The sequence below is a fragment of the Rhinolophus ferrumequinum genome, unplaced genomic scaffold, assembly GCF_004115265.2.
Source record: "Rhinolophus ferrumequinum isolate MPI-CBG mRhiFer1 unplaced genomic scaffold, mRhiFer1_v1.p scaffold_87_arrow_ctg1_1, whole genome shotgun sequence".
Lineage (NCBI taxonomy): Eukaryota > Metazoa > Chordata > Mammalia > Chiroptera > Rhinolophidae > Rhinolophus > Rhinolophus ferrumequinum.
In genome coordinates, this window is record NW_022680445.1 from 484,438 (window position 1) to 511,547 (window position 27,110).

Genomic DNA, 27,110 nt, shown 5'->3' on the forward strand with positions numbered 1-27,110 from the left:
TGGTTTGGGGTAAAATAGCGCTGGAGTCCCCGGCAAAGTCACAGTGCTATAAACATGTGTGCACATCTCTAATTGCAGATAACTATAACTCCATAGTGTTCCGTCCTGCTTTTTTGTACTCATTTGCTGTGCTGAGGTTGGTAGGCAATTTAATCACATGTTGCACTTGGTTAGAGTGACTTCTAGAAAGCAGTACCTTGACAAAAAGCTCTCTCTGTTAGCAAAAGATGAACATTCTTTCCTCTCCTTTAATAAGTCCTAATTGAATACAACAATATGAGCTCTTATTTGCACATGGGCAAAACATTTATATACTGGCTCTCCTCTCATATTCAACTTATGGTCATGAATAGTCAAAGAGAACTTTTCCACAGATAACAAGGAGCAATTGTTAAGAACTGCTTCTGCTGGCAGAGCCCAGTTGGTACTCTGAGGAGCTCAGCCTGCACAGCTGTCCAACTCGGCGGTGAGGCGCGTTCTGGCCTGCACAGTGCAGCCTGACATAAAATCATGCAGGTTACTTGTTTTGAAGCACTGTGCTAAATCTTTCGAGATGCGGAAACTGCTCCCAGGAAGGTATGTTTTTCAAAGATTTCCCTTCCGGTTACTGAAGGACGGTCTCTTACCGCATCATCACAGCCGCCGGAACCCGCGAAAGCCCCCAAGGCTAAGTCTTCTCAGCGGCTAAGTCCAGGTGCTGACTAGGGTTACACAGAACGATACAGTTCCTTTTATAACCTATTAGTAAGCTCCCCAGGAGACTCTGTTCTGAGGCGCACGTGTCCATTACTAACCACTTCCCTAGGCGTCCGGAGCCAGAAATGACCTCAAGTAGCCCCCTTGCTACTTGAGCATTTGTCGCAATGTGAGCATACCTAAGGCCAGTTAGAAACCTGCCCACTGGCACTGGATCCCCAGCTCTGTGCTTCCAAGTCTGACTTGTGAGCAGCAGCAAGGGGCTACAGAAAGGGACTCCTCAATGCTGACTAGCTGTAAAATAGCCCTTGCACTGGTTTGAGCCAATGCTTTTGGTCGAGGTGGGGGTGGTTCTTATGGCTGAAATTCACAAGAGGCTTAGAAGCTTATCCATATCAGGATTGGTTTGGGAGTGGCTAAGTGACTTCCCCAGGGACACACTACCAGTCATAGGTATGGCACCTCAACTCAAACTTGAGTTTTTTTCCTATACCAAGTAAGGGTCAGGATTTAGTGGGTGGGCATTTGGTAAGACTGTCACAGAGTCAGGAACTTAGAACATTAGAGAACATTTTAGTGAGACCAAGTTGTTTATTTTATAGATGAAAAACTTATTAGCAAAACTTGAGTGGGGTCTGAGTTTGACGGTGATATTGTGTCACTGTTAATTCCCTGATCTTGGTGGTTGTATCATGGTTGTATTGTAGCGGAGCACGTCCTTGTTTGTGGAAATGCACGTAAAACACTGAGGTGAGAGGATATCAGTTTGGTAGCTTACTCTCAAATGGATCAGGGAGAATAACATTCTTGTGCTGTTCTTGAAACGTTTCTGTACATTGAAACAAGCAGACAGACATAAGAGTGGTTTGGAGGCCACCCCAGGCTGGAAAGTTGGCTCGTAGCAAAAGAGATGTAAGCTGGGCTTCCAGGCTCTGTCTGAATGTTTACAGTGTTCCAGTGCCTTAAACTTGGCATAAGCCTTCTTCAGAGATCAGACAGTATCACTGAGTACCTGCTGAGATTGGACCTAAAACATGAGAATAACAGCGGGTATAAATGTGTCCAACTCATTCGTCATCCGAATGATTTCCCCCCAGTACTGAACTCAGAACTTTCTATAATTATCCAGCAGGTTCTCTCCTTATCACTAGCGTGCACGTGGGGAAATCCCTGTTTCTTGCTGGAGCAGCCCAGACTGTTGCGAGCCAGTTCAATATATGCTTTTTTGTTTAATGGAGACAGAGAGAGCGGTGGTCAGAAATGATCTCCTGGGCTCACAGCCTCCGCGGTTATGCAGGCTCTGGGGGGATTTTCCATTTAGACGCTGCAGGCTTGCGGATCTTTGCTGTGACTGCAAATGTCCTCAGCAGGTCTGAACTGGGGCACGTGGTTCATTATGAATGAAATGTGGGGGATGAATGCTACAGCCTGTGACTGTGGGAGCCAGGTCTGAGTTTGAGTTGTCCCTTCCTCACTCTGTCTCTTGGAAATCCCCTCTGAGCCATGCCATTCCCTGCTGAGTGACCTTTGAAAGCAATAACTAAAGACTTTGAAATAGGGATGCAAACCTTATGTGGGGATCAGCGTGGTGTAATAGGGTATGTTCGGAGCAGAAGTGGGAGCCTGGCCAGACATTATTTCATCTGGCAGGATAGAAGGAGAGGATAAGGTTTAGTCCCTGACTTTCTGAAGCTTGTGATATAACTGGGAAAATGACACGGCACAAATGTGGTGGCACTGTCCCTGCCTGCACCCTCGGAAATGAGTTGGATTGTACAATTCAGGCCTCTGCCCTGTCCTCCAGGAAGCAGCACAGCATAGTGGGTAGGAAGGGGACTCTGGACCCTCAGCCCACCCACACTGCAATCCAGGCTTTGCCACATCCTAGGTGAGTGGCTTTGGGCAGGCTATTGAACTCTCAGCCTCAACTGCATCATCTATAAAATGGGATAAGTGATTACTTGTCTCATGAAATTGTTGAGAATGGAATGAAGTCATTCATGTAAAGAATGTTCTGGGCTGTGTTGAGACTTGTGAGAGGAGGCGGGCTCCACTGAGGGAGGGAGAATAAGTGAAGACACAGGCTGGAAGCCACGAGTGTGTTCAGTGAGCCAGCCGACTGGAGAGGAGGCTGAGTGATTGGGGTGCAGTACACTGTGAAAGCCCTGAACACTAGGCCTGATGGCATTTGAGCAGGGAACCCCCAAAGATACCCAACGTAATGTACTGAAGAGGTGACCATCGGGGTGTACGGTGGGTGTCCTGCTCCTGGTCGTCAGGAAGGGACTAGAGAGGGCCAGTCTGTCAGCAGGAGGCTGGGGACGAGACCTCATAGTGACCCAGGGGTGACATCATATGTCCTGAGCTCAGCACTAGGAATGGAGGGTGACAGAGAGGAGGAGAGGAATTTTGAAGGAAAACCCCAGGATCTGTGCTGACTGGGTACGGGACAGTTAGAAGTCTTAGTCACAAAGGACTCAAAGGTCTCGAGCAGGAATGAATGACCAGCAGAGTCATTCAGATGGAAGGCATGAGGGAAGCAGAAGGAGAAACGGCCGTGAGGACAAGACCTGTTTGTGTTCAAGCACAGCTCAGTGAGAATGTTCAGTGGGGTGCTTCAGGCATGCATCTCAACTTCAGGCGACACAGAATTCAGATTTTTGTCATACTGTACTTCCTGTTTTTAAGTGAATGTTAGTTTTTGGACTTCTGTACGAATCTCTTTCTCCAGGGCCCACCGTAGAGACGTTTCTGAGCAGCTTGTTATCTAGCTCAGCCACGCTTTCAGTCTGTGTGTGTCTTGAGGACTGGTCCCGGCCTTCAGTCCACTTTTGAGAGCTGTCACCACAGCTCGCCCCTGGCAGGAAGGTCCACAGGAGGCCCTGTGACAGCCAGTACTCAGGGGTCCACAGGGTCCCCAGCCGACATTCCCTGAAGAAAAGCGTGTCACCCCACACGTCAAAGCCAAACAAAAGCTAATGCAGCGGAAAAAGTCAGGCCGAGATGCCCAAATTGAGTTTATATACATTTTTCCAGAGTGGACAGTGATAATGATTTCCCGCTAAGTGCCTGATTTGTGCCAGATACTGTGCCAGGTGCCTGCGTGCATTTGTGTTTAATCTTCACAATAGCCCTAAGAGGGACATCGCAATATCCTCATTTTTCACGTGAAAAAATCGAGACTTGGGAAGTTACGCGATGTGCCCAAGAACACACACAGGAAGTGATGGGATTGAAATGCAAACCAGGTTTGCCTGCCCTCAGCTTCTTTTACTGTTGTTCAGCTTCAGGACTGGGGGATTCAGATGGGGGAGCATTTAGATCAGGGAATTCAGTCAGGCCCTGACTCCTCCTGGCCCAGCTGTTTCCGTTTTCTGCCATCCTTGCTGTCGTCCCTCGAACGCTAGGGGACCGGTCCCTGCAGTGAGCATTGTTTGTTCCCTGGCCCCGAGGGAGTCACTTATTAATAACTTTGCCTGGTTCCTTCATGTTGAGGTGAGCAGGTGCCATTAATTAAAATGACTCAGAAGCTGAATGTCCCAGGAACATGTCTCCTTTTTTGTAAATTGATTTTTGTTTTGGCAGCATTTTTGTCAGCAGCAACCATGTCCTGTGGCTGCTGCAAACACAATATTTTAGCCGTCCCTGCCATTTAGGGTTTCTTTGTGTGGCACAGATTTCTGCACACAGCCATTCCTCAGAATCGTTATCTCTGAAATGCCTGGGGTTCATACAACTATTCGTTTCAGACAGGCATACTTATTTTAAGAAAGAGAGAGAGAGAGAGAGAGCATAAAAAACATAAATCACCTGTGATCTCATCACCCAGAAACACTCACTGTGTCTCTAATCATTGGTGTGTTTGCTCAGTATTTGCACACATACATAATTGAAATCACGTTGCATATGTGACTTCTTGCTGTTATCAGAACTAGCTGTCATGGGACACTTCGTTCAGAAAATATCTGGCTCTTCCTACAGCTGTCTGATCCCACACATGCTGGAGAGGAGACTCAGCCAAGTGAGCTTGCATAGACTTCATGGTGTTTTGTGGGTTCTATAAACCATGTCCGAGGAGATGCTGATTCTTTATGGTGCATTTGTCTAAGAAGTAGTTTGTATCCCTGGGTTGAATGTTCCTCAGGAATAGAAAATTACTGTTAATCTCCCTACATGTCACTTAAACAAACTTCCTAAACTGAGTCACTCCATAAGTGACCGGTTCTTCATTTCAAAAAACATCCAAAACTAAACAATTCCCCATGAAAATTTTGTATGTAACACACGAGAAGAAGATTAAGATACCTTAGCATGATTTTAAACTTACAACTTCAACAACAAATTATTGTCTCTTCACCGAGTTAAGACAGGGACCCTGGGTCCTTGAGTTGCATTTAACATTTCAGGTTTACCTTTTCGTTCTCTGTTATATAATCTGCCTTTGTATGAACGTGAATTACGTATCATGTATCATAATTTGAATTCTTCCGAATTCCGTCTTGTGAGACTATTTACAGTAGAAACGACCTGCCCGATGTATTGCCCACATAATATGGAAATCTCGACAGTAATCGTGATGCTAGCCACCTAAAATAAACTTGGATTTGCTTTTGTATATCATAAGCTTCCAAGTATTGAGAACTAAAAATGTAAAACAACTCAACAACAAATTAGTGGGAAGATAATTAGAAAATAGAGACAGATTGTTAAAAGGAACGCTAATGGGAGAAAAGCCAGGAGAGACTGTGGGAAATGAGGAGGGAGGCAGGTGTGCAGTTATATGTGGCCGCGTGGAACCAAGTCGCTCTGTCCACTGGGCCGCGTGGTACCCCCTCGTGTCCTGAGGAAGGCCATGGACATCAGATAAGGTATTTCCCAGCAGCTAGCATCTTGGTTGCTTCTTATTAAAATAATCGAACTCCAGGTTTCTAAAGAGCGTAGAAATCACCCTTTCCTAACGAAAGAGTCACTCAAGCGGGAGCCTTCTGTTTCAGAATAGAGAAACATGAATTCAAAATGCCTAGGAATTAAAGTAAAATCTTCTTACCATGTTTCTGACTGTGTTTCCCCATATGGCATGCTTTCTTTTTTAGACCCTCTCGGTATGTCTAGGATGTTCCTTTTCTCTATTACAGTTTGGGTCTGTCCCCTCGGGGGCAGGCGTGTGCCGCGATGCTTACAGCTGAGCCCCTGGATTGCTGTAAGGCCAGCACTGGCACCTCTTTTTGGTGCCTCCTCTCCCTCCCGGCGCTCACTGCTCTCTGGACGGGAGGGCAGGTGGCATCTGCAGGGCTCCTGCTTGACCCGTGTTGGGCCAGAATCTAAGTGGGGGTCTTAGCCAGTCTTGGGCGGGCTGGGTGTTTTTGGTACATCACCTGTGTTCACTCAAGTCCTCTTTTCTCTAGAACATGGTCTCCCACTCAGCCCCTCCGAGCTGCTGTTCTTTCTCTTCAGAACTCACCACTGAACTCACATTCTGTGAACTCCCTAGGTTGTCCCCAGGTTGTCAGTGTTGGGGAAGCCATCTGAGGGCAGCTCTTTGTAAGTTTGTAAGGCTGGGGACCCCTGTCTTGCCTTACCCCCAAGAAGGCCATCCTATGGCGGCCGTGTGTGAGGAAGCTGGCTTGATTTTGCCTTTGATTGTCTGACTTAGAAAATTTACAAGTGGGTGTTTAGAAGTATGGCATGAATTTGTAGTGAAACTGTAACTGTTCTTATGCAACTAATTTAAGTTGACTAAATCTATAATGTTTCACCTCATGTGCTAAGAAAAACAGTGTAGTGACAAAAGTTGGCTATGAGCATCAAAAAGGGTCCCTTGGTCCCCTTGTGGTTCTTCTATTTTGTTTGTTTTCATAGCCTAGTATGGACAATGAAGTTTAAAAAGTGAAGTCCATTTGATAGTTTGGGCTATCTGCAGAATTCTAGAATACTGGAAAGGGCCCTGGAGATAACTTCTCTGAGGTTGCAAGGATTCTTCACAGCAAAGCCAGGAGTGAGCCTCTGAGGCCCAGGGTGGGCGCTGTCCACAAAGCCATAGATGAGCGACGAGGGACCGGAGGCAAGAGTTACATACCAGGTCTTCCCCTGTAGTACTGGCAGGGCACGAACCCACAACCTCCATGGGACCTAGTGTCTTAGGAAGCGATGTTTGCCTTGTAGAAGCAGCGTGTGATCCTGTGAGCCTTTCTGCCTGCCCTTACTTGGAAAATGGGGCTCTTTTTTGACTCCCAGCATGAAGGGCCGTTTTGCATTATTGAGTATCCTCTCTGTGACTACCCATCGTGTCATAGCTGCTCCTGGCCCAGAGAGCAGGGGTGAGGGGAGACCTGCCCTCCAGGTTCATTTTAGGGGGAAAAACAGATATGTGCACATCTCTGTTGAGAAAACTCCACCTGTTCTTATCTCCATTGATTCTGCCTTTGTCCTCTACCAGAAAGGAAAACAATTAGATGCTATAATAATAACAATAAACATAATGACAGCTATCATTTGGGATCTTGCTGTGTACCAGACACTGCGCTCAGCGTGTTCCTCGGTTACTGGACCTTCATAAAAGCCCCACAGGTGCCACCCATATCCTTATATTGCAGTGAAGGAATTAAGGAATAGAGATGTCCAGGAATTACCAAGGTCTAAAGCTGGGCTTCTAATGTCGTCTGAGAAAGTTGGCTGGAGTATGTATGCTTTAGTTGTCTTTGCCAAACACTTGCCACCTGCATGAATGTGCTGGCCCTTTCCTCATTTTTCGTTATTTATCACACTTCATTTAATTCAGTATGGTCTTAAAAAGATGCATGCATGCCGGACTCTTGGATTGACATGTTAACTAGTATTACAGAATGTCATCTCTAATCCTTGCCACATCTCATACACCCTTTTGCATATTCAAAAATTCTTGTGCTGATGGATCCGGGTATATGTGTTGAGAGATTCTGAATATGTATTGTTAATTAAATTTTTTAATTTAAATTGTTAAAAAATTCTTTTCATTGGCATCTGTGTTACCATTTGACTTTCATATTTGATAGGAAATCCTAGACTTTTAAGCCATTTTATTTATGCTTAGATATTCGGTCGTGTTATTTGCCTGCCTGCTCACAAATGATGGTCTTTCTTGTGATCAGGATGGAAATTCCAGTTCAGAGTCCTGGACACGTGGAGGTGTGTGATGGTAGGCCCTCATCCCTTGACACCTTTTCCTCTCAGCTGGCTCCTAGTAGCCCACTGGAAAAGGGACCATCTGGACAAAGGGATGGTGACTAATCCCTTTGTCTTTCCCTCAACTGGCAACCCCTATCTGGTCCGTATGAGTTTGCCTCAGGGATGACATCTCCTTCCATCCTGCGAGTCTCCTTCCTCCTTCCTCCTTCCCTTCTTGGACCACCCCTCTCCCTGTACTTAGGAATTTTGTATGACACCTGGCAGAGTGCCTCGTTACAGAGAAAGAAGTAAACATCTAAGGTGCACATGCCTCGGAATAATAAGTCAGTTTCCTCCATTCATTCCAGTTTGGGGGTGAGCAGAGAGCAGGGTGGGTGAGGAACTAGTGTACCTCAGAACCCCTAGACACAGCCCAGCTAGAGCAGTGTCTTCCCACCCTCGCCACTGGCCTTATGGGCGTGTGAGTGCCCCGCACATAGTAGGGTCTCACAGTTTTGTTGAAAGGCGGAAGGAAGGAAAGGCCATAGGGAGGGCTTGGCATGGCGTGTACTCGAGAGGTGTGCTAATTGTGATACCCATCTGCTCCTAAGTAATCTGTCAACACTCTTGGCATTATAGGTGCATGTCGTGGGAGAGGTCAGCCTGGAAGGAAGGAGGAGTGCACCCAAAGTAGTTGTGATGAGCTAGGAAGTGGGCTTATTAACTGAGCAAACATTTATTGAATGCCAGGCCCTGAGGCCACACAATGCCTAACTGTGGTCCTTCTCAGGGAGATGAATACAGCGCGGTGAGGCGGGTGCAGAAATGGAGGTGGTGGAGTGCTAGGGGGCTGTGTGGGAGAAAGGCTGAGTGTCTCAGGAGGAGTGCTCTCACGTTCTTCCAGTGCCGTTCATGGAGCTTAGTGCTGAGCAGACCTTTGGGACCGACCCTTGTTTTACTGTGAGGGAAAGGCCCACAGTGAGTGAGTTACTGGTGGACACCAGAGTCCTGCCCAAGAGCCCACGGTGTTTGCCTGTGGGCCATATTACCTGCTCTCTGGTTAGGGAGATGCAGATGGACTAAGCTTTTATGAAAAGACATTGGTTTCCATTTTTTTAAAAAAAGGCTAGGCTTAAACTACTAGAAAAATAACGGTTCCAAGCCCAACTTTATGCTCAGCCTACACTGTTTCCAGCACATCCTGGCTGTGAAAAGGATATATTCTCCCCTCTTGATGTCAGGACCTTATCGAGTGTGGATGGAACCATTGTGGCCCGCTAACAGCAACAATAGTAAGGCTGGGAATTTCTGTGAGTGAAGTTGGTGCCCAAAGAGACATGGAAGACCAGAAAGTCTAGTCCTTTGTCTCAGAAGTGATTAGGAACTTAGTATTTCTTCTTTAAATTAAAGCATATCCCGTTGCTAATGGTGAGTCCATGATGCCAGGTAAAGAGTATTTTCTACCAACGGGACACTAGGAAAAGAGTTGACAGGCTTTTTGCTTTGCCCGACACAATTCTGCCAGCCTCGACTGTACATGTCTCTGCTGCAGTGTGACCCTGCCCTCCAGCCCCGCGGCTCACTCTCCAGAGCATGGCCCCAAGGCGGCTGTCGCGTCTTGCTCACAGCCCGTGTCACCTACTGCACACACTTCCTCTCCTCGCCTGAGTTCATTCGTGTCCAGCAGTTAGTAACATGTTTGAGCCTCTGGTGACAAAAGGAATAGATGCGAACTGATCCTTGATTCCTTCAGACCTGGATCTGGCCTTGTGTGAAATCAGTTTAAACTGAAGAGCCTGTCTCACTTCCTTGAGCTGCCCTTCTGGTTTCTCTGACAACCATGCCTAAGATACTGGCTGCAGTGAATTCACTGGGGCTCATCCTGAGTCCAATCTGATAGCTCCCAGGAAATCGAGGTTAGACTGTATCGGTCCGTTAGGCCTAATGTCTGTGGCCACCCAGTGTCACAGATATCTCATTATGGCTCTTGAGGTAAATATTTTAAACTCAACATTCTCTGGGATTAGGAAGCATGTACGCCCACCCAACAGTTAGTCATGACGTGATGATGTCTCTCTGTCCCTCCACCATCCCACACCCAAACCTGAATGCTCCCAAACTATTTCTATGTTCTTTTCAATTTACCGAGATATAGTAGTCCCCCCACCCCACCCCTTTAACCGCGGCTTTGTCTTCCACAGTTTTAGTTACCTGGAGCCAACTGTGGTCTGAAAAGGCTAAATGGAAAGTTCTAGAAATAAACACTTCAGAAGTTTTAAATTGTGCCCTGTTCTGAGTAGTGTGATGAAATCTCGTGCTGTTCCACTCGTCCCACTGGGACATGGATCATCCACGCTGCATATGCTGCCTGCCCGTTGGTCACTTGGTAGCGTCTCGGACATCAGATCCGCTCTCTTGGTATCTCAGTACTTGTATTCAGGTAACCCTTATTTACTTCATAATGGCCCACGTAACTTTTATTAGAGCATATTGTTAAAATTGGTCTATTTTATTATTCGTTATTATTGCTAATCTCTTACTGTGCCTAATTTATAAATTAGACTTTATCATAGGTATGTATGTGTAGGAAAAAACATAGTTTGTATAGGGTTCGGTATTATCCAGGGTTTCAGGCATATGCTGGGCATCTTGGAACATATCCCCTGCAGATAAGCGGGGACGATTGTGCACCGTTTCCCTAAGTGAAGTTTGGCAAATTTAAGGAGGTGGGGGAAGAGGGGCGGCATGAGAGTTGGGGAAGGCTGGTTTTATTTATTTATTTATTGTAGCGCTCTTAATTGAAGTGATAGAAAGTCAACTCAAAAGTAGATAAAGCCAAAAGAAAAGAAAAGAAAAGAAAACGAAGAAGAAAAAGAGGGGGAAGAAAAGGAGCGGGGGGGTGGGGTTGGGGACAAATTTAAAGAGGGATTTAGCTCACATCATTGGGAGGTATGGGCGGATCAAGGGGCTAACTCATGTCATCCGGTTCTGTCTCTCTTCTCTCCGCCTCATTCCTGCTCTCGCTTTCATTCTTCACATAGACTCCCTGCAAGTGGGCAGCTCTGAGAGCGAGATGGCATTCCCGCAGGACTGTGGGTTTAGTCCTGAGGACTCCTCTGACCCGCAGATCTGAGTCGTGGGTCCCCACCGTGGTCCAGAGGGCGTGAGGAGGGAGGTGTTTGGTGAATAAGAGAAGGATTAAGGCTGCTGAACAGATTAAAACAACAGAGAACCATTGCATTAATTTTAAATGGTCACCCTTGAAAAAAATCTTAAATTCACTAAACTTGAGTTTTTTCCCTTCATATATTCAAATATTTTTATCATAAATGTTGGCACTAGATATTCTCTGAATAGTGGAAGCTAATCTTACCAGCATATCTAAAAACAAACAAACAAACAAAAAACTAAATACAAATTAAATGCACATATACTAATATGAAAAGCTATTAGAAGCCAAACGTTAAATATATCCTCATATGTGAAAACTTTTTTCAGTCACTTTATACCTTGTCCAATCTATTTAGCATTTAATAAGAAAGCCTTCTGTAATTTTTAGTTGACTTTAATAATAGGCCCTAACTCTAATGGGGGAAATGCCCCCATTAATAACCTCTGTTCTTAACTTGGTATAAATGACATTTTCAGTACAGGGAAGCTTTCTAATTAACGCTGGCTTATGTTACAGATGTGATTAGTAATAAAAATAAAATGGCTTTTCCATAGAGCTCCTAAAACTTAGGTACATTGTCTAAATGAATTTGGCTTGAATATATTTCAGAACTATCAAATTTGTTTGACGTTTATCTTAAATCTCCAGAACTCCAGCTGGAAGATGACAGAGAATATTTTAAAATCCATCTGTTATAATATCTCTTTATCTTAAGAGGAGTACATAACAACTTTTGACTTTAAAATCACTAATATTAATAATGTATGACATTCAAACTTTTATTAGAACTCAATCATTAGTGTATGTAATTTTATTCAGCAAAGTTAAATCTGCTTATTATTGTCAATGAAAATGCAATTTAGGATCAGAAATTCGATAACTTGATGCCAAAAAATTGTCACAAAAGCTGAAAAGTTTACAGGCATAACACAGAAATGTTGCAGGTTTGGTTCCAGAGTGCTGCAATAAAGCAAGTTGTAATCTTCTTGCTGGTGGAGAGTCTTGCCTTTAGTTTGTAAAAACCAACAGCTGGGAAGTGCAATCAATATGAAGCACAATAAAGCAAGGTATACCTGTAGTTTATTTTAAAATCCAACTCAGTTATTTGCCACTTAAAATTCTGCTGTGTGCTCATAGAGTGAGAAATACCATTCCTGGTGATACACATTATTTTTTATTACTAAATGCAAATACAGCTCATTGCACAAATTATGGCGGGTCTTAAATGTGACAGCTATTGTGGTGGCTCCATTAAGGAGCGTGTTCACATCCTCCCTTGGCCACAAACCTGGCGCATTCCAGGCAGCTCCGTGCTCAGGAGTCTGCATCCTGTTGACTAGCCTAGAGACCTGGGGCGACTGCCCAGCCTCTCCAAGACTTCTCTCACCTCATCTGTGGAGCACATTGTCCAGAAGCCTCCAGCCCAGGACCTCTGGTAAAGCAGCGAGAGCACTAGAACTGCTGGGGTGGGGTGGGCGTGTTGGGGGGTGGTGGGTGTGGTTTCCTCTGCCCCACTGGGTCTCCTGGACAGCACATGAAGGGAACCCCAGGCCCACTCAGTTCCTGCAACAGCCTGAAACTGAGCAAGCTGACCTCTAAGATTTCTTCTAGATCTTAACAGCCACAATTTTATGATGATAGCTTTGAGGAAACGGACATGTTTTCAGTGCCTCATCTTCAATGTAGAAGTTAGAATCCTGGTCACTCCTGAGTGCATCCCATGTGAGACACTGTCTTACTTTTTTTTTTTTTTTAACAGTGATTTCCATTCCTTCTTTGTTCTTTCTTCGTGCAAAGCTGTTGCAGTTTATACATTATTGAACAAGCTGTAGAGAAAGTCATCACTTTGTGAAAAAGTGTTACTTACTGTCACCCAATACAGCATGGCAGCAATTGGAAAGGTTTTCTAATGGTCCCATTCTAGATCTCCTCAATTCATAATATGATTTATCTGCAGCGTGCTGCAGCAACAGCTCCAACCTGAATGCTCAAACACCAAGACAATTCTGTGCAGCTGGATTTTGTGTTTAACTCGAGAACTGAAAGTCGTCCCAAATCTTGCTAAAACACACTGGTACTCCCCTGGGCCCCGGTGAATCTGACTTGGCAGGGACTGGAACTGCCCGGTGACCTGCACAGTTTGGGTTCCAGGGACCTGAGAGAGGAGAGGGTGTAGGTGAAGGGGGCAGCCAGGCTGCACAGGAATTCCTGATTGGGCCAGGGTGGGCAGGCCTCAAGGAAAGGGCTGGAAAGTGTGTTCTTCCAAAATGTGGTACAAAGAGGGAGTTAGTACAAGCTAGTCGGTGAGGGCTTCTGCTCTGCCAAGTTTTGGTTAGTTAGTGTTTACTTACCGTAGATAAAGATGGCCTGAGACTTTGCAAAATGGATGTGAGGATTTGCCTCTCCTTTTGAGAAAATAAGTAAAATTGTAAGAGAAAAAAAATTCACTTGATCCTTGTTAAAAACACACATTGGAGTTCAAGTAGATTTTTTTTACAACGGGAAGAAGTAGGTGGTATGACTTTAATGAGAGAAGAAGAAACAAAGCAGATGATGTGTAGGAAAAATATATACATGGAGAAAGTGAGGGCAGTGGGATTCCCACACTGCCTCTTTCCTTGAAAGGTAATGGATTTGCCTTCAAATCAGAGACGTTGCTTGGAGCATGGACACCGCGGGGCAGTTCGGGCGTGGGCTCCCAGGCATGTTGTCTTCTCTCGGCCTTGGATGCACTGCTGTCCTGTGAGACGCACATGACACACACAGCCTGTTCTCTGTTCAGGGCACTCTCTTTGAGAGCTCAGACTCACATGGCGGTGGTCACATGGCTTCAGATTTACTCGTGATACATTTCTTATCCCAAATCTTCATTCCCTGAACCTCAGCCCCACTTCCAGTTGGAGACACAGGGACCATTTTCATTGCCAGGAATCAGAGAAAGGTTCATCACTGTCTGGGAGGGCCAGTCAGGTGGGGTGAGGACAGAGTCTTTGCATTCAGAGTCCTGGATGCATTTGTAACATAGAAATCATGTTACAAATGATGATGCATAAGCCATAGAAACCATGCTGCATTATCAGCCTCTAACGGAACTGTGTGCTTGACTGTTATTTTTATTGGGAGCACGGGGTCTATGCTATGTCACTGGCCAGGTGTGTTGGGCAAGTTCCCTGATCTCTCTCAGCCTCCGTTTTCCCCATCTGCAGGAATGGGGGGCTGCCCATGTTGTCACAGGACTGTTGAGAGGGGTCAGGTAATGTAGATGTCTGTAAGGTCAGCTTCCTCTGTCATCCCAGACACCTTTCTCTTGAATTTCACTGCCTTAGACTTAATGTATCAGCTAATTTTTTCTAATTCACTGATCACAACCTGTTGTGGGAAATGAGTCTGCTGTTTTGAAGGAACTGCAGGAAGAGAAGAAAGGAGAAGGGTGTCAGTTTCTGCCCACTGGAGCCACTCTGCTGCCAGGCAGCCATGGGGGGGCAAGAGTGTCCCAGGAGTGAGGAGGAGGTGGGGGACCTCAGGTGGGGGGAGCAGGGCAGGGAGCCGGGAGGTCTGGGTTTGGAGACCTGCCGGACTTAGAGCAGGTCCGTTAGTCCACTTCCTGCCCAATAACGACTGAAGGCATTTTGTTTGTGCCTTTTTACCTTATTTTTCTCTCTGAGTGGCACAGGAATTCTCTAATCGTTTCAGAAGGAAGCTTAACTTCCACTATTTTGTCTTTTGTGCTGCTGTTTCGCTGGCATTTTTTTCAAGAGTAAATGAAAGACATCAGTTTTAGTAACTGAGCTTTGAGACAGCCAGCCACATTTTACTTCTCTGATGGTGACACAGTTTGTAACCACGGTGGATTTGTCTGCCGTGTATTTGTGGGCAGGGAGGTGGCGTCAGCACCCTAACGATGCCCGGTGGCGTCCCGCCCTGTGTGCCGGTGCCCACTGAGCCCTTGCTGTGTCTCCACAGGCCTCGGCAAGACCAAGCGGAAGACGAGCGCGCGGGATGCGTCCCCGACGCCCAGCACGGACGCTGAGTACCCCGCCAACGGGGGCGGCGCCGACCGCATCTACGACCTCAACATCCCCGCCTTCGTCAAGTTCGCCTATGTGGCGGAGAGGGAGGATGAGCTGTCCCTGGTGAAGGGGTCACGTGTCACCGTCATGGAAAAGTGCAGCGACGGCTGGTGGCGCGGCAGCTACAATGGGCAGATCGGCTGGTTTCCCTCCAACTATGTCCTGGAGGAGGTGGACGAGGCGGCCGCCGAGTCCCCCAGCTTCCTGAGCCTGCGCAAGGGCGCGTCCCTGAGCAACGGCCAGGGCGCCCGCATTCTGCACGTGGTCCAGACGCTGTACCCCTTCAGCTCTGTCACTGAGGAGGAGCTCAACTTCGAGAAGGGAGAGACCATGGAGGTGATCGAGAAACCCGAGAACGACCCGGAGTGGTGGAAATGCAAAAACGCCCGGGGGCAGGTCGGCCTTGTCCCCAAAAACTACGTGGTGGTCCTCAGCGACGGGCCCGCCCTGCCCCCATCGCAGGTCCCACAGATCAGCTACCCAGGGCCGGCAGGCAGCGGGCGCTTCGCGGGCAGAGAGTGGTACTACGGGAACGTGACACGCCACCAGGCCGAGTGCGCCCTCAACGAGCGGGGCCGCGAGGGCGACTTCCTCATTAGGGACAGCGAGTCCTCGGTAAGTGCCCTTGGAGTCCCGAGATCTGCCCGACACCCAGGAGTCTCCTGAAATGTGCGTGTGTAGATATGTGTGTATTGCACAATATGTCTGTTGTGTGCTATCTCTTTTCAAATTGTGTAAATACACTGGAAATAGCAAAAGAATACTTGGGGCTTACATAAAGAGAGATAAATAGGATTGGTCTGTATCACCTGTGTAAGGTATACCTAAGACGGCTTTGAGTGTAGTGACTTGTCTGTCCACAGTTGCCACTTACTCCCCAGGAGAGGTATTCTTTCAGTTAGAGGGTAAGTCAAATGTTTTTAGTTCCTGAAGGTGGTTTTGCTTCTTTACTAAGATTCCCCCTTTTCTATTCTACAGACTTAAACATCATTTTCTCTCCAGGTTTCCCATTCTGTAGGCCCCGCGGGTTGACCTTGTTTACATGGTGGGTCCCAGGCATGTCAACTATTCTCGGTGAGACGAGCACCGGGTTTCTGACACAGCCTTTTGGTGGTTGGTTGGTTTTTCTTTTTAAACCCTATAATAATATATAATCCTAAGGTCATCTGTGCCGCAGGCAGCATCAGTGAGTTCATCTCTGAAAAGCTTTTAAAGCACTTATGAACAGAATTGAAAAGAAAAAGGCAGTTCTTGAGAGAGATGAGTTTGCGTGTGTGAACTGAATCGGAGGATGAGGCCACTTACCTTGCAGCGGGCTGTCCGTTTGCAGCAGTAGACACGTTTGGGCTGTGTTTCTGGTATGTCCTGAGCCTGTCTGGAAGAACTGGGCCAGTATCACACAAGGTAGCCTGTGCATGTATGCGTTATACAAATACTCAACCGATTTTGTAGGCCTCTTTGCAAATACGCCTTTCATATAGTGATACAACTCCCATGATCCAAAAAGCAAGAGTTCTGTAGAGGTCATTGTGCTTACATTGTATCAGTTCCAGCAAACTTTAATTTTTTAAATGCAAACTGTATGACTATTAAATATGTATGTACTGTGTACTGTAACTGTTGTCCTCTGAAAACATTGGTGCCACAGTGAGTGCTTATTCAAGACCCATGTTGATTGACCTGTGACGAAGGAAGGCCACAGAAATGTTTTTCCCTGTCAGAGACTCCAGAGGCAGCTGTGAGCTGTACTTCTTTGAGGCAGGAGTTGCCCAAAGGTGGTGGAAACCAGACCCCGTTACAGGGTCGGCAGCTCGTGGAGTCGGCAGCTTGTGGAGTTCGCGGCTGTCTTAGATGTGCTTAGGTGATCTCACAGGCCCGAACGTTAACTACATCTGAAATCTGAACTCCGAGATTTTCTTATCCAGGTGCCAGAGTTTATCACTTCTGGCAAGACATCACATTAGATTGTTCTCACGTGACGTAAAGCTCCGTGCATAGCTTCCTTTAGACCATGTTTGAGGCTTTAAGAGAATTGAATATGGCATCACTTTTAACTCTTCTGAATTGAAATTTAGAGGAAAACCAATTCCAATATAAAGTGATTGGCCCAGAACACTTAAGGGATAAATATAATTCAGAATGAAAAGTATAATCTTGATTTAGAAATTTTGAGTGAAGAGACTTCTTAGAAGGGAAAGGGTCCAAGCACCCCCACATTGTGGCAATGTTAGTCCCATGTGCCTTATGTCTAGGACTTGAGGAGAAGAAGGTCCTTAGAAAGAGGGCCGATGAGAACAGCGTCCCCCAGGTTGCCGGCCTTGGGGAGGCCCTGTTGCTCTTCCCTGGGATGGATACGTACAGAAGTCCTCACTGTCTGAGCTTGGAGACCAAATCCTTCTGGATAAGGAGGGGTGCTTGCATTATGTATGTTCCGTCTCAGAACTTGAATACACTCCAGTGTCGTTTGCCTCACATTATTTGAGAATAAGCTAACTTTCCAAATAATTGAAAAATTGTTTACATTTTATTTTAACCATTTTTATGGGAGCCTTTCCAGAGTTTTTGCATTCTGTCTTAAATGAGAAAGCCAAGCTACAGTAGCCTAATAGTGTACCCAGGCCTTTGATTCTAGGGGTGTGGGGGCAGGAAGGGTTCGCTGGGACTTGCGTCAGCTCTGCCCCACAGTGGCACCGCACCGTTGGTCTGAAGACTACCATGTGGCCCGATGGTGTGCAGGGCTGCTTGTCCTGATGGATCTTGCTGTGACATGTGGCATTTTCTGCTGTTAGGATGCCCGCCTTGTGCCAAAGGGATGCTGCAAGAGGCTTTAAGGCATGTTGTTGCTTTTCTCCTGACAGCAGAACCAGGCCTTGCTCATAACCAGGTCTGTTCTCACTTGTCATCTGCGGCTGTGGGGGAACTCCATCCCCCCAGATGGACAAATGGAGAACTCCATCACTTACTCCTCTGCCTCTGCCTCTTGCCAACGTCTCTCCATCGCCTCTCCTCTCCTCCTTTGTCTGTTTTCCTGTTCACTTTGGCATTTCTAAGATGAAAGCCTAGCTTTCGCAGTCCCCACCAGGCCAGTGTGAGGGCTGAGGTTCATACTCCAATAACAGCACATCGCAGTGAGCAGGGGACAGAGAGGTTTTGGGTGGGTTCAGCATTCCTGCATGGGACGCACCTGCGTCTTCATTTAATTTCCTTTTTCTTTGGCCCTGGGACTTCCCTTTGATTGAGGTTACCAGAGGACACCTGACTTCTAAATAAGCTTTTTTAGAGTGCGTCTTCAAGGTGTATGTCATTTTTAAAGATACCCTGAGTGATTCCAATATAAATAAGCTAGACTTTTTCTTGCCGGTATTTGCATTTAAAAATATTTAATATATTTCTGTTTTGAAGAATGAAAATATAGACAACTCTGAGTTCTAGGAAGTCTATGCTTTTAGGAGAGAGATGTGCATATTTTGGAAAAACAAACAAAAACATTGCCACATCCTGTGATATGCATTGTCAGTGAAGTGCTGGGTATTTCAGAGGTATCTTCTATCCGTGAATGAATGAACCAAGCAAAAGATCGTGCCTTGGATGGATCTTCGTGTCCGGAATCTCAGTCCCAACTGTTCTTTCTTCCATCTTCTCTCTCTTCCTCCCTTGCTCTCCTATCTCCTCTCTAATTGTCATTTATCCTTAACAGCTAAAAACAAACAAACAAACAAACAAATCATTTCTTATTCTCCATATTTAATTATCGTATCTCCACCTGCTAATCTGTAGCTCATTAAACCTAGAAAATTCCTACCTGCCCTCTGTATGCTCAGCATAATCTTGTTATGTCTGTCCACTCCCATTCCATGGGTACGGTTAGAAGGCTGTATTTACAATTAAGAATAACCAGTAACTAGAATTCTGGCGAGCTGTGTAAGTTGTTAGCATTTTATTTTTTCAGTTGGTACGTCCCCCATTTTTGAAAAGGTTATTCAGAAAGTGATAGGTTACAGTGAGATGAGGTCTGTAAAAGATGGCAGGCTGTGCAGCATCAGCCTGCAGTTTAGGAAGCCATCTTCCTCTATAAGACTTCAGAGTCCAAAGACATCACCTTTTCCCCTGGATATGTATGTCCCACAGTTGTATTTAGATACAAAGTGTTTGTTATACAACACATTGTTTCTCATAGAGAAACTCTATCCTGCCAAAGATATTTAATGAATATAGTTTCCACACTAATAGTTGTGTGTTTCATTCCTTGCACTTTTTGTTAACTGATTAAAATTATGTGATCTGGAAGGAACAGAATAAAATATTAGCATAGGTCCTTGCTATAATTTTCAAATTATATTTCTTATAGAAATCATAATTTTTAACCTAAACTCCGTTTTCAGGCAATTTTTTCATTCTCTCTCTTTAGATCAGTGATGGTCAAACCGTAAAGTGCATCAGAATTTCCTTGAGGGCTTAATAAAATAGAGATTCTTGGATCCCCCTTGCAAAGTTCCTGATTCAGGAGGTCTGGGCCCGAGAACTTGCCTTTCTAGCACATTCCCCGATGATGCTGATGTTGCTGATCTAGGGACCACACTTGGAAAACCCCTGGTCCCTATTGTGTAATCATAATGGTTTTATACGTGTTAACAGCAGTTATTTAAACTCCATATCTGCGGAATATTACATTTCCAAGAATTACAAACTTGCTTAACGGTGAAAATTATAATTATCGTCGTTTCCATTTATGTAGAACTGTTAGCGTTTGTTGAGTGGAGTTCAACTCACAAAGTGTTTTCTTTTAGTTTATTTTTTAGCTATTTAGAGCTTGGTAACCAACTAGCTGTCTTCCTCTGTTTCTGATAGAGAATAGGAGAGTTCAGTTGTTAGCAGAGTGAGGCAGCTCAGAAGATGGGGGCAAATGGAGTGAGTCTCTTCCTGCCATGATGTGCTCACAGCTTCCTAAATCCATGGTTGGGCACCATGATTTCTAGAAGTTTCCTCGTAAATGGGTTAATGCTAAGAAAAAGTGTAAATGACGGTGAGTATCTTTCCAGTTGCAACACTAAGTTATTTGTAATGGTCAGGCTTGTTGTTCCGTGCCTAATGAAGTTTTAAGCCCAGATTTTGATAATATTTCTAACTTGAAGCATATCTAACACCTAAAAGGTCATTCAGTGTGGACCGTTGCCTGTGAGTTCACGGCTCATCAGCGGTGTCGTTTCCTGAGTCACTGCCTCAGTGGCTCCAGCCTCTTCGGCCTGGCTAGCCTCTCAATACTTGCCTTTAAAATCAAACAAACAAAAAGTCTACACCATCTACTGGGACCTGTGAAAAGAAGAGAAGAGTCTTATTTATAGGTAGTTCTTAAAATACAATGAGTCACACACAAACCTGCTCAGGATGCCATTTGTAATTTCTTTCGGGTCCCAAGGAGGACTTCTAAATGGTGCCCTTGTCTCATTGAAAGGGTGGCCCCTGGTTCTTCCCAGTTAAGCGCAAGCTTGCCATGGAGCACCTGTGTTATATCACAGCCTGTCAATAAAATCGAGTGTAACTAACAGGCAAAGAATAACTGCCCTTTCAGTACTACAGAAAGCACTTGAGAATCTTGGAATTTCAGCCTCAAAGCCATCATTTATCATGAAGGGCTTTGGATAGAGTTCATTTGCTGCTATCTTATAAATAAAAGAAAGTAAATATAGGTTTTTATTGCTATCCGAACGTAGAGCTAAGTCTTTTGTAAGCCGAAATGGCATAAAGCAAAGAAGCAATGACTGTAAATTTAGACGGAAAAGTTATTGAGCATTCCCAGACCCAAAAAATAACCTAGCAAATAACACGTAAAACCTGAAATAACACTAACATATGGTGCAAGCAGGAATGATATGATAAATACACTGCCTACGTAAAGCAGAAATAACGTATGGACAGTGTAGTTTCACTTATTAAAAAGAGTGGCCGATTTCTCCTTAAGTACAGGATAACAGAACACCACGCTTTGTACACCCACCAGTCCACACAAGCAGTAGACTTTCCATTTTACCCATGACTGGATGCCGACTAGAAGAGACAGACCACTTTGATACTAGCAGAACCAACAGTACCGGCGGCAGCTTTCGAGATTCTTTGTCTCTGTGTGTAAACAGTACGATTGCCGGACGCAGACAATTGCAGTGGACGCACAGTGTCTTGACTTCATTTACTACAATCGAAACACTTCCGTCCCAATTTTACGCTAAGCGCAACACCCTTCCGAGCTCTGTTAGGCTTTTCTGACCTCCTAGGACACAGCTTGCTAAGGGATGCACGTGGAGATAAAGCCTGGATTCTCCCAGACACAGCTCAGCGCTCTGGGGCTGGATGCTGAGCCGCTGAGTGTGGTTCTGGGAAGTGAGTCGGCGCGGCCACTCTGGTTGCTCAGGGCGCTGCTGTCTTGATCATGCTCGTTGCAGAATAGATGCTACACACTGTTTGCGCTCTTTTTCATAAAAGTGAAAATTCTCTTTGGTTTTCTTTCAGTTACTGAAAACAGGTACCAGTAGAGGTCTTTCATAAAGTGAAGTTGTGTAACGTGAACTTTTGAAAAGCTGAGGATACCTGTTGTACTAGATCCATTCGGGGGGGCAGGGAGATCAATGTAGAAAGCAGAACAGAGAGCAGTGTGTTACCTAAAACTCAGCTAAGTCATGACATGTCGATGAGGCAGGTAGAGCATAGCAGAGCGGCTTGGCCATCGCCCTGTGCTGGTGAAGCTGCAGGTGGCTGGCTCGTCCCGTTGTCTCACCGATAGTAGCTCAGTGGTTTCTCTGTTGATGGCTCCTTGCATCTCTCCAGGTCCCAGTGTTCATCGCCCTCTCCCTCCTTACACCTGCTGTCAGGGTCTTAGACTGGGCTCTTTCTTCCTCTACACCTTCACGCAGGTCTAGAAAAGTCTAGAATACAGCTCCCCTGCCCCGCTCCACCTCAGCCCCACCAATCTATCGTACACACATTCTTCCCGTCTCATTCTACCCACCTTTGCTTCTGGGAAGCCTTCCCTGGCCCGCAGCCTGGGCCCCGTGCTCATTCCCGTGTGCTTCTAGGTCACACAGAGGTCATTTATTAATGCTCAAGTGTAATCACCTCTGAACGTGGTCAGGCTACCCCTGTGAAAGACCAGATCAGTGGGGAGAGTGCATGTTGTGTCATCATGTTGGTCCTTGAAACCCTGGCACCTCGGTGCAACTCTAAGAAATATTCTTCACATTAACTGATGAATGAACTCTCCAGAATGTGCATATAGATTCGGTGTGGCTTTTTCAATTTTCCCAGCAGCCAACCGAAGCGGAGTGCTAGGAGTCCCAGGTCCACTCTCCACCCGGGGCTGTGCTAACGCACTAGTGGGGTTGGTCACCGTGGCCTCTAGCTTATACTGCTCCTCGTGGGGGTCAAGACTCCCTGTCTTCAGGCCTGCAGACATAATGGGGGAGAGAAATATTTGTCCGATAACCACAGGCAACTGAAGAACAACTGTTTCAAACTCAAAAGAAAATACAGAGGGTGCCAAAAAAAGTGTACACATTTTAAGAAAGGAAAACTGTATTCAAATTGTAATTGTATATACTGATAGCAAAAGATAAATACAAGTCACGTTTGACTTCTGCAATTACAAGAGGTGCTCAAAGTGGATACCATCAGCATCCAGACACTTCTGCTTACAGCAAACTATTGTTTGAGCAACACTGACCAAAGTTTCTGCTTGTATACATTTTTTTGGCACTCTCAGTATATCAAAGTCAATAATCTGTCCATTAACAGTATTCATAAATATTTCCATAAAAATCCCTTAGGTTTCCAGCTACCTTTTATCTAAATGTTCTTTATTGCTCTCATGTAAAATTGATAGTACCCGTTAGAAATGTTTTTCCCAAAAAATACTTAAAGCTGTAATGGAAATGTTTAAAAACTGGGTCAAACATTTTTTAGCAGTTAATGTAGGAGACAGGCTTACATGGCTAAGACATGTCGCACCCATGTAAACCTTCTGCTTTTTTGTTTTTGTACTCCTTGATTTTCTTTTAGCTGTGGCTATAGAAATAACCGTGACTATGTTTGTTTTCTAGGTTGAGACCTCACTTTGGTTTATAGAAGAGATAAAAGTTAGACTTAGCTCCCAGTAATCTGATGATCACTGCACTAAATTGGCAATGAGGGAATGTCATAGAAATTGTTAGGCTTTCTTTGAACTGTTTTTTGTAATTGTTTTGTTTTTAACCACACGCACACACACACACACACACACACACACACACGCGGTGAGGGGGAAGAAGCTGCAGGCCCCCAGCAGGCAGACGCACGCGCGTGCACACACACACTGGTGTTTTCTGTTGTTTTCTGAGCTGGTGAAGAGTACCATTGTCATCTCTAGCCTTCAAGACAGTGGAGTGAACAGATGGAGGAATGTTTAAATGCAGCTCTGGTTGACACTTGGTAAACATTCCTTGTATGTAGTCAAGCACTTGGGAGGCAACCTCACATCTCTTCTCTCCTAAATGGAGGGCCCTATACCCCTGCCAGGGGTCTTACAAGGTGTCCTTAGAAAACAGTTCCTTTACAACTTACAGAAGGAAGTCTGCTGCAAGACATGTTTACATGTTGGTCTCGGGATGTATGCAAGGAAAGCACTTGTCCAACAGAGATAAGGTTTCTAAGGTATCTTACTCATGCTACCAATATTCCAATATTATAGGAGGCCCAGCAGGTGTACTGGCCAGAACCAGTCAGTGTCATTGTAGCATTTTGGGAAGGTCAAGAAGAAAAGTGGTTCATAGAAGAATGTAAAGTTCAGGGATCATTGTTGCCTGACCCCTGACCAGAGAGGAGCAAACATTTTTGGTTCAGGAGCCATCTGAGCCTTTTCCAACTGCCACAGTGCCTTCCAGGAAAAACCAGGTGTCGCAGGTATCTGAAGAAAATGAGTTCTTTTGTACCACCACTGCGCACTCACTAGGAGGCGCTGTACTGTAGTTTTGACCCCTCCGCCCGCCCCCCTCATATCCCCTGCTGCCCTGACTCCTACGGAAGTTGGCTTCCATGGCAGGAAGAGCAGGTGTGCTCACCCATCCTGATACCTTATTTCCTATATCATGATTCTGATGTTTCCACCAGAATTTCACAGATCTTTTTAGACTAACACAAACTTTTTTAAAAAGTTATTTTATTGTGGCAAAATATATATAACATAAAATGTGCCATTTTAACCATTTTTAAGTGTAAGTTCAGTGGCAGTAAGTACCTTCACATTGTTTTACAACTATCACCACCATTTATCTCTAGAAATTTTTCATTTGCCCTGATTGGGACAATGAATATCCATTAAATACTAACTCCCGTTTTCCTTTTTCCCCAGACCCTGGCAACTTTCTACTTTCTGTCTCTATGAATTTGACCACTCTAAGTACCTCACATGGGTGGGATCAGATAGTATTTGTCCTTTGGTGTCTGACTTAATTTCATGTAGCATAATGTCCTCAAGTTTCATCCATATTGTAACCTGTGTTAGAATTTGCCCCCTTTTTAAGGCTGAACGATAATCCATTGTATGTATAGACCACATGTTGTTTATCCACTCTTTCATTGATGGCACTTGAGTTGCTTCCACATTGGGCTATTTTTAATAATGCTGCTATGAACGTGGGTGTACAAATATCTGTCTAAGGCCCTGCCTTCAGTTCTTTCAGACATGTATCCAGAAGTGGAGTTGCTGGATCATATAGTAATTATTGTTTAATTTTTTGAGGAACTGCCATCTGTATTCCACAGCGGCTGTGCCATTTTACATTCACAATGGCAGTGCACAAAGGCCCCAATTTCTCCACATCCTCACCAGCACTTGTTGTTTTCTGCTTTGTTTTTTTAGTTTTCAAAGTAATCATCCTAATGTGTGCAAAGGGTTAGATCTCATTGTGGCTTTGATTTGTATCAGCACGTAATCTTTCCATCTCAGCTTCGTTTTTTGCTTGTTGGGGGATGTTTTTATGGTACTGTTACTAAGTAGTTCCTTAACGGTGGCCTCAATAGCAAGGCAAGAGCAGCAGAGAGTAACAGAGTTAACCCCGCAGAGTTTAAACACAGAACATAGTTCTTTAGTAAGTGAGGTTGGTGGGCTGTACCCAGTCGTGGAATGGGCCAGTACCCTGGCCTGCTCACGCCCTCCTTCCTTACTACATTCAATTTCACCCTTTTGAAAGTTCCTACTATATCGTAGCCACTGGAAATACAGCAAATCAAACATAGGTGGTTCTGCTAACAAATGGGAGAACACGCGTGCACACTTTTCTTCAGTCTCCGCGGCCTTAATTCTTAGTGCGGTTCCTGGACCAGCAGCATCAGTGTCACCAGACAACTTGCTACTAGAAAGGCAGATTATCAGGCCCCACCCCAGGACTGCTGACGCTGAGTCTCTGGGGCAGAGCCCTGCCCTCGGTTTGAACAAGCCCTCGGAGTGATTCTGATGCTCAAATTGGAGAACCACTGAAATGTGGCATTTGAACAGTGCTATGTCATATGGTAACATTCTAAATTGAATATCATTATTGGTCAGGTACACCAGGCCTGACATGGTGAAAACACAAAGAAGGAGAAGGACAATATTCTAAACGTCTCTCCTCTGAGGCATTTACATTGAACTTTAGGAAATATATTTTGGGAGGCAGGGAGAGATAAACACACACTCACCTACTAACTTGGAAATGGGCAGTAAACACTGCGATTTAAAGATTAGGTAGATCTTTGAGGGCTGTTCTGCGGTTGATGATTGATTTTTCTTCCTTTACATAAACAAGTTTGCCTCAAACGCTGATGAGAAAGATAGCATTTGATCATGTCACTTGTGGATTGGCGTTAGACCTATGGAGTAAATATTTCAGAGTTACATTTATAGGAAAACAGGAAATGCTGGTGAAAAGATAATCTGAAGCGAAAACAAAGAGAAAAGTATCAATTCACAGCCGAGTGGCATAAGTCTAAGCAGGGAGTCTATTTTGATTAAAAGAAGGCAATATTGACAACTAGAGAAGGTGATCTAATAGAGTGATACAACTCAAAGGTGGCTTTTCTGAGATAAGAACAGAGACGCTGTTGATTAGTGGAATACAATTTGCCTCTAACCTGTTGGTTTCTCAAATTGTATAGGTGAAGGAAATACTACTCTGGACAAAAAAAAAAAGTGACTTTCTTAAAGAAGTAACAAAGACAGAAAAATATCCATTTACCAAACTAAAAGGAAAGAATGACACAGCTTTTGATGAAAAACCAATAAGGTGACCTCTCTTTGGGGATAGAGTGTTAAATATACATATAAATTGATGCTGGAAGAGCAGCGTGAACAAAAATGGGTGCAGAGTTCACCTGTGAGGCTTGGTGAACCACACAAAAAGGGAATTTCTATTCTCATCTTTCCGTAAAATCTAAAGTAAAAGATAAGTAGAAATTTTAAGGTTATTAAAGGATTAGGAGTGCCTGGGAGCAAGTTCCCTCCCTCCCCTGTTATTTCTTCACAGCTATGTGCTTAGAAGAAAATTGTATTAATACTTGACCTATCAGGGATAACGGAGAAAGAAATGAAGGATATTACATACTGTTCTTGGCATCCTTTTTTTTTTTTCCATAAAGAAGAGAAACATTTGACCAGGGCATCTGTTTTATAAAAATACATAGTATCAAAAGGATATTCTTTGTTTTTCTTTTCTAAAAATACTCACTTGTGAGCAGAAACTGCAAAGAGGTGAGTGAGAGGTAAGAATTACCCAAAGAATGCACAGTGGGAGAGATGGTCAGAGTTGGAGTTAAGTCAGTGCATCTGGTCCCAGTGTGCAGATGTGGAGTTAAATCAGGTTCCTATACTTTCAGGGGTTGTATTCAAATAGGGGACCTAAAACCTAAACAAAAATAACGATAATATAATAAAAACTATGAGACTAGAAGTCATTCCTAAGAAGAAGAATCAGAGAGAAGGAGATAGCAGGAAGAAGTGATCTGATGTTAGAAGATTTGAAAAATTAGCA

At 44.8% G+C, this 27,110-nt stretch overlaps 1 protein-coding gene across 3 annotated transcripts in view; it reads left to right on the forward strand.

The window, feature by feature from the left end:
* NCK2 (NCK adaptor protein 2) overlaps positions 1-27,110 on the forward strand; it is a 139,740-nt gene that overhangs the window by 103,847 nt on the left and 8,783 nt on the right. For all 3 annotated transcript variants that reach the window (XM_033102359.1, XM_033102360.1, XM_033102361.1), the window contains exon 4: positions 14,975-15,696. In XM_033102359.1, the coding sequence (XP_032958250.1) occupies positions 14,975-15,696 (722 nt within the window). The remainder of the gene's footprint in view (positions 1-14,974; positions 15,697-27,110) is intronic.